The sequence below is a fragment of the Chelonoidis abingdonii genome, chromosome 4, assembly GCF_003597395.2.
Source record: "Chelonoidis abingdonii isolate Lonesome George chromosome 4, CheloAbing_2.0, whole genome shotgun sequence".
NCBI classification, from domain to species: domain Eukaryota; kingdom Metazoa; phylum Chordata; order Testudines; family Testudinidae; genus Chelonoidis; species Chelonoidis abingdonii.
In genome coordinates, this window is record NC_133772.1 from 121,769,329 (window position 1) to 121,789,124 (window position 19,796).

Here is a 19,796-nt window from a genome sequence, read left to right on the forward strand (position 1 = left end):
ATGTTGGTGGGGCCAAGCCGGTGCGATAAGAATCATCACTGCTTTGTCCCTGCGAACCTTGAGGAGGACTCTATGGATAAGCAGGAGTGGTGGAAAGGTGTACTTCAGACTCCCGCTGCAAGGGATCATGAAGGCATCTGCAACCGAGCCCAGACTGTGGTTTTGGCATTGACTGTTGTCCTTGGTGGCAAAGAGGTCCATTTGGGGAAATCCCCACTTCTGGAAGATCAAATGCAAGATATCCGATCTCATTGTCCATTCGTGCATTTGGCACAACCGGCTGAGGCATTGTGTCAACTCGTTTTGCTCCCCCGGAAGGTATGATGCTACAAGGTGCACTGAGCGGGCTATACAAAAGTCCCATAGGAGAAGAGCCTCTTGGCAGAAGGGAGAGGAACAGGCTCCGCTCTGTTTGTTTATATAGAACGTGGCAGTGGTGTTGTCTGTGAGAACTGTCATGCTGTGCCCTTCTAAAGTAGTGTGAAAGGTCTGGCAGGCTAGGTGAACTGCCCTGAGCTCCCTTACGTTGATGGAGGGTGACATTTCGTCCCTGGACCAAAAGCCCTGCATCCGTAGGTCCCCCAAGTGTGCTCCCCAGCCGAGGTCCAACGCATCTGTTACCAGTGTCACACATCGTGTGGCAGTGTGGCGAAGGGCATCCCTTCGGAAGCTACCTGCTGATTGAGCCACCGGTCCAGAGAGTCCAATACCTGGGCAGGAACTGTCACTACAAGGTCCATGGGGGGGGTCTCTGCTGGGATGATACGACTGGGCTAGCCACAACTGCAAAGTCCTGAGACGCAGACAAGCGTGTTTGACCACATGGGTGCATGCCGCCATGTGTCCTAGGAGCTGCAGGCAGCATCTGGCTTTGATTGTGAGGAACCTCAGCATGGAGTCTACAGCACGCTGGATGGCCAGAAATCTGGATTCAGGGAGGCTCACTCGCATCTGTACCGAGTCCAGGACTTCCCCGATGAACTCCATCCTCTGTGTGGGTATCAGGGAAGACTTGGGCACATTCACTAGGAGACCTAGCCTGTGGAATACATCCAGTGCCATCAACATGTGGGAGCGGACCTTCTCCTTGGACCAATCTGCAAGACAGTCAGTCATCTAAGTACGGGTATACTCACATTTTTCTTTTGCGAAGAAAGGCTGCCACTACTGACATGCATTTCATGAACACATGTGGGGCTGTCACCAGGCCCGTAAACTGGTAATGGTGCTGGTTTATGATGAACCACAGGAACCGCCGGTGAGTGGGATGAATGATAATGTGAAAGTACGCATCTTTCATATCAAGGGCAGCGTACCAATCCCCGGGATAATAGAGCCAAGGGAGACCATGCGGAAGTGGACCTTGACTAAGAATTTGTTGAGTCCACACAGGTCTAAAATGGGTCAAAGACCCCCCCGCCCTTTGCTTTGAGGATAAGGAAATAACGGGAGTAAAACCCCTTTCCCCTTAGGTCCCAAGGGACCTCTTCCATAGCCCCCGCCTCGAGGAGTGTCTGTACCTCCTACATCAGGAGTTGCTCATGAGAGGGATCCCTGGAGAGGGACAGGGAAGTGGGGTGGGTGGGAGGGAGGAGAGGAGGAGAACTGAAGCGTGTATCCCACTTTCACCATGCGTAGGACCCAACGGTCCGATATTATATGGGACCACGCACGGTAGAAGCGGGTCAGGAAACATAGGGAAGGATCTGGTAACTGGTTCGATGGGCTGTTCTTGAGTGCACCTTCAAAACCCTTGTTTGTTGCCAGGTTGTAGCATGCCCTGGCCCTGGCTTTGGCTAGGTGTGTTGTTCCGCCTATGCCTATTGTCTCCGCCTGTCCTACAGTATGGTTCCTGCCTATGGTGAGGTTGGTATTGACCTTTGTTGTGGCGGCTGGGGCTTGACAGGTTTCCTCTGTGTTACCAGGGTGTGCATCCCCAACAACTTAAGGGTTGCCCGGGAGTCTTTAAGGCTATGCAGCCTGGCATCCGTTTGGTCTGAGAAGAAGCCGGACCTTTTGAATGGGAGGTCTTGAAGGGTATTTTGGACCTCTGGCAGAAGGCCTGAAGCCTGGAGCCACACCAAGCATCTCATTACCACTTCTGAGGTCATTGTTCTGTCTGCAGCGTCCGCCGAGTTGAGGGAGGCCTGCAGAGAAGTTTTGGCTACTGCCTTCCCTTCATCCATGAGGGTCGTGAACTCAAGTTGAGAGCCCTGGGGTAAGGAATCCTTAAATTTGGAAACTGTTGCCCAGGAATTAAAATTACGTCTATTCAGGATCGCCTGCTGATTCGCGATCCTCAATTGGAGGCCCCCAGAGGAATAGACCTTTCTGCCGAATAGGTCTAGACGTTTTGCCTCCTTGGCCTTGGGAGCGGAGGCTTGCTGCCCATGTCATTCCCATTCATTGACCACAGAGACAACCAGTGAAAAGAGGACCGGTGACAGAAGAGGAAGTCATAACCCTTGGAAGGGGCAAAGTACTTCCTCTCTATGCCCTTTGCTATTGGCATGCTGGAGGTTGCCAAACCATCTTATAGTTTGACTGGATTGTCTTTATGACCAGGAGTGCGATTCTGGAGGGGCCTTCAGGGCTTAAGATGTCCACCATAGGATCCTCCTGCTCTACCACCTCCTTCGCCTACAGGCCCAAGTTCTGGGCTATCCTGCAGAGCAGCTCCTGGTGCACCCTGTGGTCGATTGGGGGAGGTCCCGATACCGCCATGCCCGCCACAGCTTCATCTGAGGAGGACGAAGAGGTTAGGGCCTTCTATGTCTTGTCCTCTAGCCCTTATTGCACCTCCTTGCACAGTGGGGGCTCATCTGGGGCCTGACTGACTGCGTCTGGGACGGCACTGGGCTCGGTGCCGCTTCCGCCCTCCTGTGTTCCGGAGAAGTGTCTGGTGGCCTAGAAACCGTGGCCTCCTTAGGTGCGGAAGGGCATCAGTGCGGGGACCAGGACCGATGCCTCAAGTAGCCATATCTTAAGGCTCTGGAGCAGGACCCTTGCTGCTGGTGATAAGCCCATAGTGTCCAAAACGGCCATGGTCCTGGTGGGCCCCATTGGGGATGCCACGGGGTTTGGGGCTCCCTGCTAGTCAGTGCCCTGCGGGCATAGATGGAGCAGCCCAAGTCCACCTCAGATTCCAAGGACGCTGACCTTGAAGGCCAGGGCAATGGCATGGATCAGTGCCGCTGTAGGGCTGGGAACGGTGCCTCGTCAACCGGGAACAGTATTGATGGCTTGTGGCCAGGCCCGGGGACTTTGGCCTTGCATCGCCTCAGTGCCAGCCCAGTGATGGTGCCAGGGAGTGGTGCATTGGCAGAGCCAGTGCCATGTGTTGGCTGGGGTCTGGTGTCCTCGAGGCTCGCTGAGTCAGGGGCAACCGGGAATCCACGAAGGCTGAGCTCGACTGGGCCCAACACCAGGATGGTGACCTCGATGGGCGCACCATTGCCGGTTTGCCTCTAGATGGCAGTCTTAGTGACAGTGCCGGAGGCTTCTCCTTGGCAGCGAGGGGGCTCGTCGTAGACAATTTGATGAAGTACTTTGCTGCCTCAAAGGAGTCCGGTGCGGAGGGCTGTTCTGTGAGCACCTCCAGCCCTTCCTCCGCACTTGAGGCGCTTAGCCCAGGGCTCAAACAGGCTCTTAGAGGCTGGAGCCACCAGTGCCGGGACATGCCCTGCGACAGCAATGTCCTTTTGCGTGCTCGGTTCCCTTGGCGGTGCCGCCGTCTTATGCGGGGAGCGCCCTCAGGTCTTAGGCTGGCCCTTCGACTGGGCCGGCGAGGTCGAACAGTGCCGGGGCCTGTCTTGTTGCCTCAGTGCGGTATGCTTGCAGTGCGTCACTGGTGCCAGATCACAAACTGACGCAGGGGCACTCCGAAACGAGGAATCTGGTGCCGAGGTTGGATGGTCCAAGGCCAAAGGTTGCAGCATGGCCTTCATGAGCAGCTGCTTGAGACGAAAGTCTCTTTCTTAGTCCTTGGCTTAAAGGCCTTACAGATCTTGCAGCGCTCTGTCTGATGTGATTCCCTCAGGCAACGGAGACACGAGTCATGGGGATCGCTAATAGGCACAGGCTTGCGGCACGTGGCACAAACCTTAAAGCCCTGGGCCTGCGGCATACCCCGCAGCCCAGGGCTGGTGTTGGAAGAGCTTCCAAACACCTAGAACAAAGGAAGCTTAACTATCACTATTGAGAAGTGCTAACTACTGCTAACTGTTAACTACTGATAACTGCTAAACGCTGATAACAATGCTAAGGGACACTGAGGCAAGAGATGAAGAACTCTTCCAATGCTGCCATGGACGGTAAGAAGGAACTGAGGGAGGGTTGGGTCGACAAGGGTATATATGCACCAGCATGAGGCGCCGCTCTGGCGGGGGCTCCCCTGCCAACCCAACTGGAGTCGCCAAGGGAAAAAGTTTCTGATGTCCATGCACTTGGCACACGCACACCTAATGTGTAATGCACATGAACAATCACTTGAAGAATACTATTTATTTAAATATTTTGGGGTGTTATCTACATTGTCTACAATGTCAAACTTTAGAGCCTACAGGTCCAATCGGCCCTACTTCTTATTCAGCCAATCACTCAGACAAACAGGTTTGTTTACATTTGCAGAAGCTAATGCTGCCTGCTTCTTGTTTACAATGTCACCTGAAAGTGAGAACATGTGCTACAAGATATTTACATGCCAGATGCACTAAAGATTATGATCTTTGATGCTTCAACCACCATTCCAGAGGACATGCATCCATGCTGACGATGGGTTCTGCTCGATAATGAGCCAAAGCCGTGCAGACCCGACATGTTCATTTTCATAATCTGAATCAACTGTCACCTGCAAACAGCTGGTTTTCTTTTTCTGTGGTTAGGGTTCTGTAGTTTCTGCATCGGAGTGCTGCTCTTCCGAGACTTCTGAAAGCATGCTCCACACCTCCTCCCTCTCCGATTTTGGAAAGCACTTCAGATTCTTAAATCTTGGGTCAAGTGCTGTAGCTATTTTTAGAAATTTCACACTGGTATCTTCTTTGCATATTGTCAAATTTGCAGTGAAAGTGTTCTTAAAATGAACAACATGTGCTGAGTCATCATCCAAGACTGCTAGAATATGAAATATATGGCAGAAGGAGGGTAAAACAGAGCAGGAGACATACAATACTCCCAAGGATTCAGTCACAAATTTAATTAACGCATTTTTTTTTAAACAAGCATCATCAGCATGGAAGCAAGTCCTCTGGAATGATGGCCAAAGCATGAAGAGCCATATGAATCTTTAGCACATCTGGCACGTAAATAACTTGTGACGCCAGCTGTAACAGTGTCATGTGAATGCCTGTTCTCACTTTTAGGTGACACTGTAAACAAGAAGCTACCTCTCGTAAATGCAAACAAACTTGTTTCTCTTAGCAATTGTCTGAACAAGTAGCAGCACAGAGTACATGTAGGCGCTAAAGTTTTGTATTGTTTTGTTTTTGAGTGCAGTTATGTAACAACAAAAAAATCTACATTTGTAAGTTACACTTTCAGATGGAAATTGCACAACAGTACTTGTATGAGGTGAATTGAAAAAATACAATTTCTTTTATCATTTTTACAGGGCAAATATTTGTAATAAAATATAAAGTGAGCACTGTACACTTTGTATTCTGTGATGTAACTGAAATAGATATACTTGAAAATGTAGGAAAACATCCAAAAATATTAAATTTAAATTGTTATTCTATTGTTTAACAGTGTGATTACTCACAATTAATTTTTTTTAATCGCGCTTAATTTCTGAGTTAATCGTGTGAGTAAACTGTGATTGACAGCCCTAGTTAAGAGTACTCAGAAGTTTCATCTGTATATATAACTGCTATTTGCTGCGCAAACCAAAGGAATTTATTTTGCGAAGATAAACAACACACCTATTTGATGTTGGCTACAAATCCCTTCCCTTGAAATCTGTACTTTAAACTCTTCACAGAGCATTACTGGATGTGATATCACAAGCTCTTTTGGGGAAGGGAAGCATCTGTTGTATCTATATTGGGCTTGAATATTTACTTTTACTATCACCTAAAGAGACAAGATACCAGACTTTTTCAGCAGGCTCTTTGCAAAGCAAAAAATTAGCACAATACAGAGAAGAATCTCTTCCTAAAAATATATTCAGCCTATATGAAAATCTTAATGGCCATAAAATGAGATATAAAAAGATAATGATCTTACCTAACATAGCTTCTTCTGTGCCAGGCAGTACAGGATGTGATACCATGCTGCCATCCTGTACAGCTCCCAAAGTGCTCAAACATTTTCCATATAAACTGTGGACTTTTGAAACTGAAAAGGTGCTGAACTGACTTTGACAAAATAAGAGATATTTCTGCCACAGGACTGGATTATTGGGATGCAAAAAAACCAGTTTCTGCCATTCTTTGATCAAACTTGATGGTTCCCAGAATTCTGTACAAAGCTTCAGCTTGGCAAGTTTCAGATCAACATCATTTGGGTTGCTTTCAATAGCTCTCTCTAAAATGGCCAGTTTCTTTTCTAGGATTAGCTTGAATGATTTTCTCCTTATTTCCTGCTCTCCCTCTTTGATGGCGTAAGGGCTGGGTCCTCTCATTACTTCATCCTTAAAAGAAAAGAAAATCAACACAAAGTTATAAATACAGAAGGTTGTCAGGCTTTGTTGAAGCACAAAGGAGAAGGTTGACATAAGTGAGAATGAATGACTGCATCTCTCTCTATTAGTGCAAGTTTTTTTTTAACACATAAATCACAAAATATTTCATGTATAATAGCATAAACACACATATATAATTTAACTCAGAAACAAGATGTTAAGCAGAAAATTACTCTGATACAAATAAAATAAATATATCACAAATTACTGCAACGAGAAGTACAAGAATGTGTACCTGAAAAGAAACAAATTCCATCCAAGTGTGAACATCTCTTGGATTTTCTCTGACCATCCTATTATATTCTTCCACTTTTGCCTTTAGAATAGAGTTAACATTCTCACTGGTCTCTTGGGATGCCTGCTGCTTTAAAGTCTCATGCTCTGGGGGACCTTTTCCTTGCAACCAGAGTGTGGTCAATGGATCATAAATCCCAAGAGGATTCACACAGGTTGTTGGAGGAGGAGCATCACTGTCCAGTTGTGAAACCGGTATAAAAGTGCTTGGACCAGATGAAGTTTGGCTTTTACTGTAAACTGGAATTCCATCTGTGCTCAATAACTGCACACTATTCTTCGTGAAGTAGCGCTCAGGTTGCTTGTGGGACTGTTTCTTTTCTACCATGGAACTTTCCCAAGTTATACATTGTTTCGTTAGGTCAATACCAAGGCATGAGTCACCTTTCCGCTTGTATCTTAAAGAAAAAATACAACAATGCATTTTTAAAAAAATGCGACCATTAAAATATACATTAGTCAAATATGTATTTTTATCTTTTATAAGACAGAAGTTCGCTTTTCAGTATTTCCTAATTGAATTAGATATTTGTACAGAGCTTTAAAAAGGTACAAAGTACTTATTTTTTTTCCCCTCTTACTCCAGTTCAACTTTTCTTTCCCATCAGAGCTTCTACTATATGCATTAGAACTGAAGCAAGCATTAAACTGCCACTTAATTAATACTTTCTAAGCAAGATCTGTAGTGCTTCATGAAAGATCACTTTTTCTCTTCCTTCTAGTTGCATGAACCACTCTTCTCATGTGGACAAACTGGGGGCCATCCAATCAAGATACTGCTACATATTTAAGACTCCATATTTGCTATGTAAATTGGATTATTTTTATACAGGAAAAACAGAGTATAAGTAGCCTTGTCCTGTGCTAGTTTTCTGTATCTCTAGGTCTCTGTTCCTTTTTGTATTATTAACAATTTCACAAAAAGGAATAGACCAAATCTACGTGGACAAGACCACAGGAATCAGAGCTACATGACAACATGACAAATATGTACAGAAATTTACTACAAAATACATGCAAGGTAAAGGGTATACAAATGTGCTGAGCTTTAAATATTTTTGGCAGCAGAATTGTGTCACAAATTATATACATATTGCTCTAGCTCAGCATACAAAGTACCAGCGTTAGATTTACAACAACAACAACAACGAGGAAAAGCGGAGTTGAAACTAGACTAACGGGTGATGCTGGTGGTAGAAGGTCTGTGCACGACGGGGGAAAGAATGTCACTGACACCAAACGCCAAAAATTAAAATGTCTGTACACTAATGCGAGGAGCCTAGGTAACAAGATGGAGGAACTGGAGCTACTGGTGCAGGAAGTGAAACCGGATATTATAGGGATAACAGAAACCTGGTGGAATAGTACTCATGACTGGAGTACAGGTATTGAAGGCTATGTGCTGTTTAGAAAAGACAGGAAGAAAAAGCAAGTGGGTTGTGAGAGTAGCATTGTGTCCTCACTGGGCTGCTTGTATATTGTCGTTCTGGTAATCACTTTGTGGGTAAGTATCGCTCTAGAGCTTCCCTTGAGACGGTGCTGGGGTGTGCTACAAGCCGCGGGGATCTGTTTGGTAGATAGAACTCTTTAAGAGTAAACACATGGACTGGTGTCATCGCACGTTTGATTATGGCACTTCATTCCGTGATTAGATGACGAGAGGCCGGGTACTTGCAGAGATATGAGTGTCAGATTTTAGGAGTGCTGCGGTTGATTTTTCATCAAGTGTGGAAGTGACCTTACGAGAGGGGATATGCCATTGTAATTTGGTTTTGCTGAGCAGTGGGACTCGTGAAAATGGGGTTGGTAGGGGACCTTGCATTCGATGATTGCGCTGGCTTCGATTCTTAGATGAGATTACAATGTATGTATCTGGATGCTCCTCGTGAGCTCTTCAATTCAAATTAGATGGCAGGATAAACAAACGTAGATCTGGGATTAGGGTTTTCGACTTCTGAGGGCTTAATTTTAAAGAGTTAAGGAAATTAGTTAGGGAAGTGGATTGGACGAGGAAACTTGTGGATTTAAATGCAGATGCAGGAGGAGGCCTGGAATTACTTAAGTCGCAGCTGCAGCGAAAGAAACTGTCGGAGCGATCGCCTGCATCCAAGAAGGGGAAAAAAACCATGGGCAGGAGTTGTAGGCCAAAGCTGGATGAGCAAGCACTCAGAGAGGGGATTAGGAAAAAGCAGAAAGCTTACAGGGAGTGGAAGAAAGGCGGGATTAGCAAGGGAAGCTACCTTAGTGAGGTCAGAACGTGTAGAGGATAAAAGTGAGGAAGGCTAAAAGCCATGTAGAACTGGACCTTGCAAAGGGAATCAAAACCAATAGTAAAAGGTTCTACAGCCACATAAATAAGAGAGAAACAAAGAAAGAAGAAGTGGGGCCGCTATACACTGAGGATGGAACGGAGGTTAAGGATAACCTAGGCATGGCCCAATATCTAAATAAGTACTTTGCCTCAGTCTTTAATAAGACTAGTGAGGAGTTTAGGGATGATGGAGGGATGATAAATGGGAATGAGGATATGGAGGTGGATATTACCGCATCTGAGGTAGAGGCCAAACTTGAACAGCTTAATGGGACAAATCGGAGGGCCGGACAATCTCCATCCGAGGATATTAAGGAACTGGCGCAGGTGAAATTGCGAGCCCGTTAGCGAGAATTTTAACAATCGGTAAACTCGGGGTTGTACCGTACGACTGGAGAATTGCTAACGTAGTTCCTATTTTTAAGAAAGGGAATAAAAGTGATCCGGGTAAATTATAGGCCTGTTAGCTTGACGTCTGTAGTGTGTAAGGTCTTGGAAAAAAATTTTAAAGGAGAAAAGTAGTTAAGGACATTGAGGTCAATGGTAATTGGGACGAATTGCAACATGGATTTACTAAAGGTAGTATTACTAAGGTAGATTCGTGCCAAACCACCTGACTCTCTTTGGAGGGCGTGACGATACTCTAGGACAAGGAAATGCAAGTGATCTAATTTACCTCGATTTCGTAAGGCGTTTGACACGTCTCCGCATGGGGAACTGTTAGTAAATTGGAAAGATGGGGATATATTGAAAGTTGTAAGGTGATAAGAATGCGTTAAGGGAGACTCCAGCGGGTTACTGAAGGGTGATTGTCAGGCTGGAGGTTACTAGTGGGATCCTCAAGGACGGTTTTGGGCCGATCTTATTACTTTTTGTTACTGACCTTGCACAAAGAGCGGGATGTGCTCATAAATTTGCGGTGACACGAAGCTGGGGGGTATTGCTCACACGGAGAAGGACGGGATACTATTCAGGAAGATCTGGACCACCTTGTAACTGGAAGTAATAGTATAGATGGATATATGTGAAAAGTGCAAGTCATGCACTTAGGGATTAATATAAGAATTTAGATATTACGTTGGGGACGCATCAGTTGAGAGCGGAGGGGAGAGACTTGGGTATTGGTTGATAGCAGGATGGCTATGAGCCGGCAATGTTATGGCTGTTAAAGACAATGCGGTTTTGGATGCATCAGCGAGGTATTTCCAAGGAGAAGTGGTGTTAGTGCGTTATATACGGCGCTTGGTGAGACCCCCCTGGATGTTGTGTTGCAGTTCTGGTGTCCAATTTTAAGAAGATGAATTCAACTGGAACAGGTTCAGAGGACGGCTACTAGGATGATCCAGGATAGAATCTGCTTATGAAGGAGACTCAAAGAGCTTGGATATGTTTGCTGGCCAAAGGCTCGGGAGGATATCTTGTCTATAATAATATATCAGAGTGGGATTAACGTTAGGGGAGAGGCGAGGTATTGTAAGTTTGTACTAATGTGGCACAAGACGAATGGTACAAACTGGGATATTAGGAAGTTAGACTGTGAATAGACAAAGTTCTAACATTAGGGAGTGAAGTTTGGAACAGCCTTCGAGGAAGTAGTGGGGCAAAAGACTTATCAAGCTTAGTCTTAAGCCAGATAAGTATATGGAGGGGATGTTATGATGGGATAGTTTAATTTGGGCATTTGATCTTGGATTATGCAGATAAGTTTGCTCAATGGTCTTGAGGGATGTTGGATGGATGGGAACTGGGTTACTGCAGGAATTCTTTCTGGTGCTAGCTGGTGAGTCATGCCACATGATCAGGTTTAGCTGATCGCCATATTTGGGTCGGGAAGGATTTTCCTCCAGGCAGATTGCAGAGGCCCTGGAGTTTTTCGCCTTCCTCTGCAGCTGGGCATGGTCGGCTTGCTGGTGGATTCTCTGCAGCTTGAGGTTCAGATCATAATTTTGAGGATTTCAATAACTCAGTCATGGGTTAGGGGTTGTTATAAATGTGTATGGGTAGGGTTTTGTGGCCTGCCTTGTGCAGGAGGTCAGACTAGATGATCATATTGGTCCCTTCTGACCTGTGAGTCTATGAGTCTATGAGAACAAGAAAGAAAGAATGTTTCTACGGTGTCGTACATTGGACTAGGTGTCAGGCATTGAGTTTTATTTCTGACTCTGCCACTGACTTGCTGTGTGACCTTTTCTGTACCTCAGTTTCCTCACACACTTTCTGTGACTTTCATACTTTGTCTCGTGAACCTTAGCTGGAGATGACTCACAAAGAGGAGAAGGAACTAAAAGAAAAGAGGAGAGATGTCTCAAGTTCTCTCCCCCTTCATCTCTACTCACAGCACTGACAACACCTGAAGAACAAAGGAATAAGCACTGGACTGGGGGAGAGATCCTGACTGAAAGAGTTTCAGACACTAAGACTGTGGTGAGAGACCTTTGCTTTGAATTCACTTAGCTTAAGTTAGGCTTTAGTTGAGTTTTACTTTTATTTTCTTGTAACCAATTCTGAACTTTTATGCCTCATTACTTGTAGTCACTTCAAATCTAGCTTTCTGTAGTTAACAAACCTGTTTTACCTAAATCAATGTGTTTGGACTGAAGCGTCTGGGAAACTCTATTTGAGATAACAGGATTTGTGCTATCATTTTCTATTAATAAAATGACGTACTTTATATAAGCTTGTATTGTGCAGGAGAGAGCTGGGCAGTACAAGATGTACATTTCTGGGAGAAAGGGAATTTGCTGGTGTTGCTCTGCAGTGTAATTCAAGAGTGGCTGGCAATAGCACTCATATTGTATAACTGGGAGTAAATTACATGCTGGAGGCTATGAGCAGACACGGAGTGGTAGCTCTCATAGCGAAGCAGTGTAAAAGGCGCCCCAGACTAGAGAATTCAAAGGATGCAGCTGTTCATCAAATCCAGCTTGTACCCTGGTTAATGTCACATACCCCCATTTAAAACCTTGTGAATTTTTCAAATGCCTTTTCTTGACAGTCCATTTTCATGAGCACACCTCTAAGCAGCTCACCACTGTTGTGCACAACTGCCCAGCTGACCATGCCAGCTATATGCTCCAGATGTGCTCTGGCCAGGAGTAAACAGGAGATAATGGATCTCCTGGGCCTGCGTGGAGAAGAGGATATGCACACATAGCTACAGACCAGCCATAGAAATGTGGACATCTGCATCCCTCGTGCAATCTGCTTATAGAAGAAGGGGTGTGATAGGGATCAGCAGCAGTGCCACGTGAAAGAGAAGGAACTGTGGCAGGCATTTCAGAAGGTTAGGGAGGCCAACAATCAATCCTGTGCCAAGTCACAGTCCTGCTACTTTTACAAAGAGCTGCATGCCATACTTGGCAGAGACCCCACCACCACCTCCACACATGGATACCCCCAAGCAGGCTGAGTCACAGGCCCCTGCTGTGAACACAGAACACAAGGAGGTGAGGGAGGAGGAAGAGGAGAATTGGGAATATGAGTGCAGGGGGGAGGAAGGCTGCTATGCTGTGAACCAGGACCTGTTTTAGACTCCACCACAGTACAGTCAGTCCCAGCAGTCAAGCATGGGCAAGCCTGATGCAGGGGAAGGAACCTGGGGTAACTGCGTAAATTTGTCAGTACAATAAAGCGCCCCCAACTTCTCAGGACACAGCTATTGACTTTTCATTAATTTTCTTGCACCAGAAGAGGTACAACAAAGGTAGAAATGTTACCAGTTTTTCATTCTCCCTCTAGAGTTAGGCAGGGGGCCATGCAGAGCAGTTTGTTTATGTACACAGGGATGTCCCTTAAATCCTCCTGAACAATCTCAATGAAATTTTCATGGAGGTACACTGCAATCCTCTCCTGAAGGTTTCTAGGGATGGCAGCCTTATTTCTTCCTCCACAGTAGGACACTTTCCCATGCCAGTCAGCAATAACTTCGGTAGGCACCATTGCAGTAAACAGGCTAGCAGCATACGGGCCTGAACAGCTCTGGGACACCACCACAGCTATATTCTCTGTGCCTTTATTACCTTCAGGAGTGAGATACCAACTAAAATCACCACTGCCTGTGGAAAATGGTGCCAGTATTCAATGCCATTGGCCTGTACTCCCACAGAGTTTCATGCAATCAAGAAATTCCCTCCTCATTTCCCTCACCACAGCAAGCCATACTCACCATGGTTGGTGCTGTGAGTGGCACTCTGTACAATCACTGCAAAGCAGAAGCGTCAATAAGCAAGTCTTGTTTAAAACTTTAGGGGAGCAAGGCAAGGGAATTCTGAATCTTAACTTCTGATTTCCATTTGACTATACTGACTATGGCACCTTTGTATTTTATTTGTAGCTGTGCTGTACCAGTTTGAGGAGTTTCCCCCTCCACACATACAGAACACCTGAGCCAGATAAAGAGGAGAAAAAAAGACGACTCAGAATGGACATGTCCTGTGAGATCCTGGAAGCTAGTGCTGCATCAGTCTGTGAACAGATGGCCTGGAGGATGAATATCACAGACTGTGTGGAGATGGAAAAAACGGATCAGAAAAAGGCCCAGGGGGCCTACCAGGAAAAGAAGGAGATGCACCACGACATAATGGGGCTTTTCCAAAAGCAAACAGATGCTGCAGATTCTTGTGGACCTACAGGTTCAACAATCACAGACTCGCCTCCCTTTGCAGTCCATGGAGTACTGCAGCATAGTGCCTCTATACACCACCTGCCCCCAGCATTCCACGTGGCATCAGGGGCCGCATCCCTACCCCTACCAGTCCAGACAAGGGGACAGTAAAGACAACCACAGCTTCACATACATCAGCCGTGGCTCTCGCAGGTCATAAGAACGGCCATACTGAGTCTTCTGATAGTGGCCAATGCCAGGTGCCTCAGAGGGAATGAACAGAACAGGTAATCATCAAATGATCCATCCCATCACCCATTCCCGGCTTCTGGCAAACAGAGGCTAGGGACATTACTGAGCATGGTATTACATTTTATAAATAAATATTTTTAGTGTCAAACTTTTAATATAATCTCACCACTAACATGTCTTGAGACATTTTAAGAGCAAAACAAAACAGCCCATTGTACCTTGCTATGTCCCCTCGATACAGTGACTTGTATTCCCAGTTTGCAGGGTCTGGATTCTTGTCTGTTCTGAAGGTCTCTGCTGTCAAAGCCTGAATATCCTCAAGCCAAACAAAGCGACTGGTGACACCATGTGAAGTTATGTCTTCTAGACTGAAGAAGGGGAGGAAGAAGCATTTTCAGAACATCTGAGTTAAACATTAAGCATTTACAAAACCAGGAAATGTAACATTTCTAGATCCCATAATAAAATTATACACATTCAAAAAGCCATGATACATGTACCATTTAACAAATAAATCACACACTGGTGAAAGAGATGGGAAAACAGAAGGGGAAATTTACCACTGGAGCCACCAATACAGTGAACTTTCAAAAGAAAATCATTCACTGCATTTCCCAAATGGACTTCCAAGAGCGTGGAAAGTGCTTAACAGGATTTAATAAATGGGTTTCTTACTAAGTCTAAAGCCTGCAAAAAAAAAATATTGCTATTAACTGTAACTTTCTCTATAAGAAAAAGTTAATAAAAAAGGGGATAATCTGTTAGTATATTGTGCTGATTTTCTGTAACAATACCAATGCAATTCAGTAAAATGTAAAGGTTTTATGAATTAGTTACATAAGTGATTTTTTTTTTTTTAAAGCAGCTAAGTTACCTCTCTAAGAGCTGCAAGATAAGGTGAATTCTGATTTCACATTTGTATTACAAAAAAAGGAGCTTCAGCACCCTGAAAAGGTTTTCAACATTCACCTACGACAAGGCACTCAAGAGGGTTTCACTGTTTATGTTTCAGATGTAAATGCGAAGAGGAATAATTCTGTGCATAGGTCCCATTTTAACATCAGTGAGAGTTTTAAACATAAAATTTAACACAGACTTTATATTTAAAGAGTGTTAAGTTTTCTCAGAAAAAAATATACAAAAACAACTTATATGCACAGTACAGGTACCGTACAAGAATATCAATCCTTTTGTTTGGGCACCCGAATTACAGTTAGGTGATCAAAGACCAATGAGAGTGGTCAGTGCAAAATGGAAGGTCCACCTTTTGAGCCTGGGCACCCAATGCACCCATGCACGCTCTTTCTCCTATTCAAACCATCATACTGGTCACTTTAAAACATATTTCTTGCCACATACAGACTAGTTTCTGGTTATTTTAGTGTCTCTGAAAGCAGCAGCAAGCCAACAGGTGATATACAGTGGGTCTCAACCTTTCCAGACTACTGTACCCCTTTCAGGAGTCTGATTTGTCTTGCATACCCCAAGGTTCACCTCACTTGAAAACTACTTGCTTATAAAATTAGACATAAAATACAGAAGTGTCACAGCACACTATTACTGAAAAATTTCTTACTTTCTAATTTTTACCATACAATTCTAAATAAATCAATTGGAATATAAATAATATATTTACATTTCAGTGTATAATATACAGAGCAGTATAAACAAATCATTATCTGTATGAAATTTTAGTTTGTACCAACTTCGCTAATGCTTTTTATGCAGCCTGTTGTAAAACTAGGCAAACATCCAGATGAGTTGATGTACTCCCTAGAAGACCTCTGCATACCCTCAGGAGTATGTGTACCCCTGATTGAGAACCACGTATATAATAGAACATCACTCACTCAAATCTTGATTCACATATACAAAAAATAAAGTGTATGACGCATACTGCATACTAATGAATGGCTAAAGGCCAGAAATAAAACTAAAAATACTAAATTAATACAAACATCAATATACATCTTATAATGAATGCCCACTGCTGAGAGGGGAAATTATGAATGCATAGTATAATGAAACACTTCCCCTTAGGAAAAATAAATTTTTGCTTCATTATTCAACAACTTCAATCTTCTGCAGTATCTAAGAACATCGTTTAATACAATTCCTCTCAAAGCACAACAGGTTACTCAAGATTAATATAATGAAACAAAGATTTACAATAATTCACAGGGAGCATTAAGATTAAAAAAGCACCACATTTTCATTGCTCTGCTATTCCGTTCAGTTCTGGAGAAAAATACCTCATAAAATATTCCTCATCATAAATTTTCAGATGCAACAATGGATAAAAAAAAAATGTTTGAGTGTTTCTTGTGCTGTTCTAAGATAGTTACAATGGAAGTTTAAACTTAAGAGAATAAGCGTTAAAACTGACCCACTGGTCACAGTACTCTCATCTAACCAGTTCAAGCAACACGTACTAGAATAGGATTATATTTATATCCAAGCATATCAGTAAAATGCACATACTTCAATGTCGCTGCTTCTCTTTCATGGTTTGTGTCACTTCCTCTAGGTTTATCCTTCATGCACTCATTGTCTGAGTCTGACTCGCTGTTACTTGATTCCTCTCTAGTTTTCTTTTTTCTTTTCTTGTGGTGGTGATGCTTTTTCTTTTTCCCTTTCCTTTTCTTAGTTGATTTTTTTAGATCTTCATTGGTATTACTTCCGCCTGAGAGTTTTGATCTTGAAGGACTCCTGCTAAGAAACAAATCATTCCTTACATAGTTAGAACAATTTTAAAGAAATCTCACCAGTGAGAAAGTTCATAACCAGAGTTTTCCTCATTCTCCAAATTATAGAGAATGATAGCTTTCAGACAGTGAACTGAATCAACGGTTGCCACAAAAGTGGAAGAAATATGAGCAACAGCCACCACCTTTACCTTTAAAATTACTGAAATTTTTTTGGAAATGACTACTTGAGACAGATCTTACAAAGCTGCACTTGCCCATGGTAAGTACACTTTGATAAGTGAATAAATATCAGTAGTCCTTTCTATTATCACCCCCAGAGTAAAAGTGAATGAGTTGCGTTTGTACCTGGGCTGATAAATTTTCAAGACAATTTTGCAAGGCCACTTTCACGTTAGATCAAGATAAAATGATTGGAGAGGCTTTCAAAGAGGGGTGGGGGGAGGGAATGACCAGTGCTCCTTTTTGCTTTTTATTGATGCATAAGAAATACCTGAAAGATGTGTTGTAATATATATTATATATACTTTTTAGATTAGAAATATATTTCTTGCTGATCTTGGAAGAATCTATGCTCACGAGAAAATTAGTAAAATTTTACAGTACAAGCAACTGAAAGCTGAGCAATTGAGAATAAAGAAAGCAATTGAGAGGATGCTCACTGTTAATTTCAGTACTTCATGAACAGCTGGAAGAAGGCATGTTTTTGTTAAGAAATCAGTTCCCTCTCAGCTAAGATACAAACTGACAAACACCTGATACTTTCAAGACATCTTTCAGTAAAAAGCAAAAGAGACCAGACTTGACATTCTTGATATTTCGAAGATCAAAAACCAGTCAGAAAAAAGCCCTCTTTCAGGGGCAAAAAAAGAAGCTTGGTAAACTGCACTCAACCAAACAGCATTCATTTTAACGTGACTAAATATAAATGTATACATCTAGAAACAAAGAATGTAGGTGATATTTATAGAATGGGAGTCTATTCTGGGAAGCAGAGACTCTGAAAAAGACTTGGGGGTCGTGGCTGATCATCAGCTTAACAAGAGATTCCAGTGTGATGCTATGGGCAAAAGAGCTAATGTGATCCTAGGATGCATAAGCAGGGGAATCTCGAGCAGGAGTAGAGAGAGGTTGTTGTACCTCAGTATTTGGCATTGGTGTAACTACTGCTAGAATATTGTGTCCAGTTCTGTGCCCACAATTCAATGATGTTGATAAACTGGAGAGGGTTCACAGAAGAGCCACGAGAAGAATTAAAGGATTAGAAAACATGCCTTATAGCGATAAACTATATAGATTGAGCTCTTTGAGTCTAACAAAAAGAAGATTAAGGGGTGACTTGATTACAATTTTTAAGATCTACATGGGGAACAAATATTTAATAACGGGCTCTTCAATCCAGCAGAGAAAGGTAAAACATGATCCAATGGCTAGAAGTTGAAGCTAGACAAATTCAGATGGGAAATAAGGTGAGAGTAACTAACCAGGAACAATGTGTCCCTAGCCTCTGTTTACCAGAAGCTGGGAATGGCTGACAGCAGATGAATTCGTAGATGATTACCTGTTCTGTTCATTTCCTCTGAAGCACCTGGCATTGGCCACTGTCAGAAGACAGGATTGGGCTAGATGGACCTTTGGTCTGCACCAATATGGCCGATATTACGTTCTAGGTCTCATGATGGAGTCTCCATCACTGACCATTTTTAAAACTAGATTGGATGTTTTTCTAAAAGATAAGCTCTAGGAATCATTTTTGGGAAGTTTTATAGCCTGTATTACATAGGAGATCAAACTAGATCATCATAATGGTCCCTTCTAGCCTTGGAATCTACAAAAAGCACTTGGCACCCTTCTTCATAAAGATACCAAAAAAAAAAAGGTCACAAACTCAACCTTTTAAAAATTATTTACAGACTACCTTTTGGGAAAACAAATAGGTGTTAAAAATCCATGACTGGGCTACTGCCAATCACTGGGGAAAATCCCTCGAAATGTACCAAAAATTAAAGTAGTCAAATTTACGAAATAATTCCTCCGTATATTTTCTCTCTTGATAGTTTAATTCAAATTATATTTTTATTTAAAATATTTGCTGTTTACATAATGTCATCTGCAAGGTAATTTTCAGAATTCCTTTTGCTTTATCACATTATAAGCCTGTAAAGACTTGAAGAAAAATGACAAATATACAAAGTTTTGGCAAGTTTAGCTGCAGAAGTTATATTCTGATAACCCAAGTCAAACATAAGTTGGTGAACAGAGATGGATTCAACTTTGATTTTTGTAACAAACACATTTTTGTCAGTACAAAGAGCAGCCGACACATCAAACAAAGGACTTTGTCCCAAATTAAAAATCACTGAAGCTCAGAACTTTCCTGCTTCAACCTGACTCAGACTTTAAGGTCAGAAAGGACCATCTTGATCATATAGTCTGACCTCCTGCACATTGCTGGCCACAGAACCTCACCCACCCACTCCATTAACTACTACAGAATGCACTCAAGACTTAAATCAATATGTCTAGTATTGCACCCTCTTGGGAAAAGTGTTTAAAATACAACCCTGTATTCCACAGAACTGGATCGATTTTTTTAATCAAAATGCCCTTTAATCAGCTATATAAGTGATCTGTAAGATTGAACTGCAACTCCACAGCTTTACATGGGACAGTATTTCATTAATGCCTATGTCTGCACAGTTTATACTGACAATCTTCTATATTCAACTGTGGTAGGGAAAGTGACTATTTGAACTGGTTTTCATAATGAACGGGGGAGGGGGGCAGGGGGGGAACACAAAGATGGTATCTAAGCCTTAGCATTCCTTCAAGGATTACTTAGAATACTTAAAAGCTAATGAAAAATCATGATTAAAGCTGTGAGTTTGTCATGGAAGTCACGGATTCTGTGGCTTCTGCAGTGGCCAGGGCAGCTGGCCTGGGGGCCACCTG

At 43.3% G+C, this 19,796-nt stretch overlaps 1 protein-coding gene across 5 annotated transcripts in view; it reads right to left on the reverse strand.

Annotated features, from left to right (window-relative positions):
- The window catches only part of NRDE2 (NRDE-2, necessary for RNA interference, domain containing), a 70,275-nt gene that overhangs the window by 31,930 nt on the left and 18,549 nt on the right, over positions 1–19,796 (reverse strand). For 3 of the 5 annotated variants that reach the window (XR_012655828.1, XM_075065633.1, XM_075065635.1), the window contains exons 3-6: positions 16,621–16,851; positions 14,358–14,507; positions 6,915–7,371; positions 6,223–6,628 (exon numbers count right to left, since the gene is read on the reverse strand). Coding sequence is in view for 4 of the 5 variants with exons in the window: in XM_075065633.1 (XP_074921734.1) it covers positions 6,223–6,628; positions 6,915–7,371; positions 14,358–14,507; positions 16,621–16,851 (1,244 nt within the window). In the remaining variant the exon portion in view is untranslated. Of the gene's footprint in view, positions 1–6,222; positions 6,629–6,914; positions 7,372–13,000; positions 13,295–14,357; positions 14,508–16,620; positions 16,852–19,796 lie in introns of those variants that run through there. The other 2 variants (XM_032784421.2, XM_075065636.1) reach the window with 2 other exon arrangements.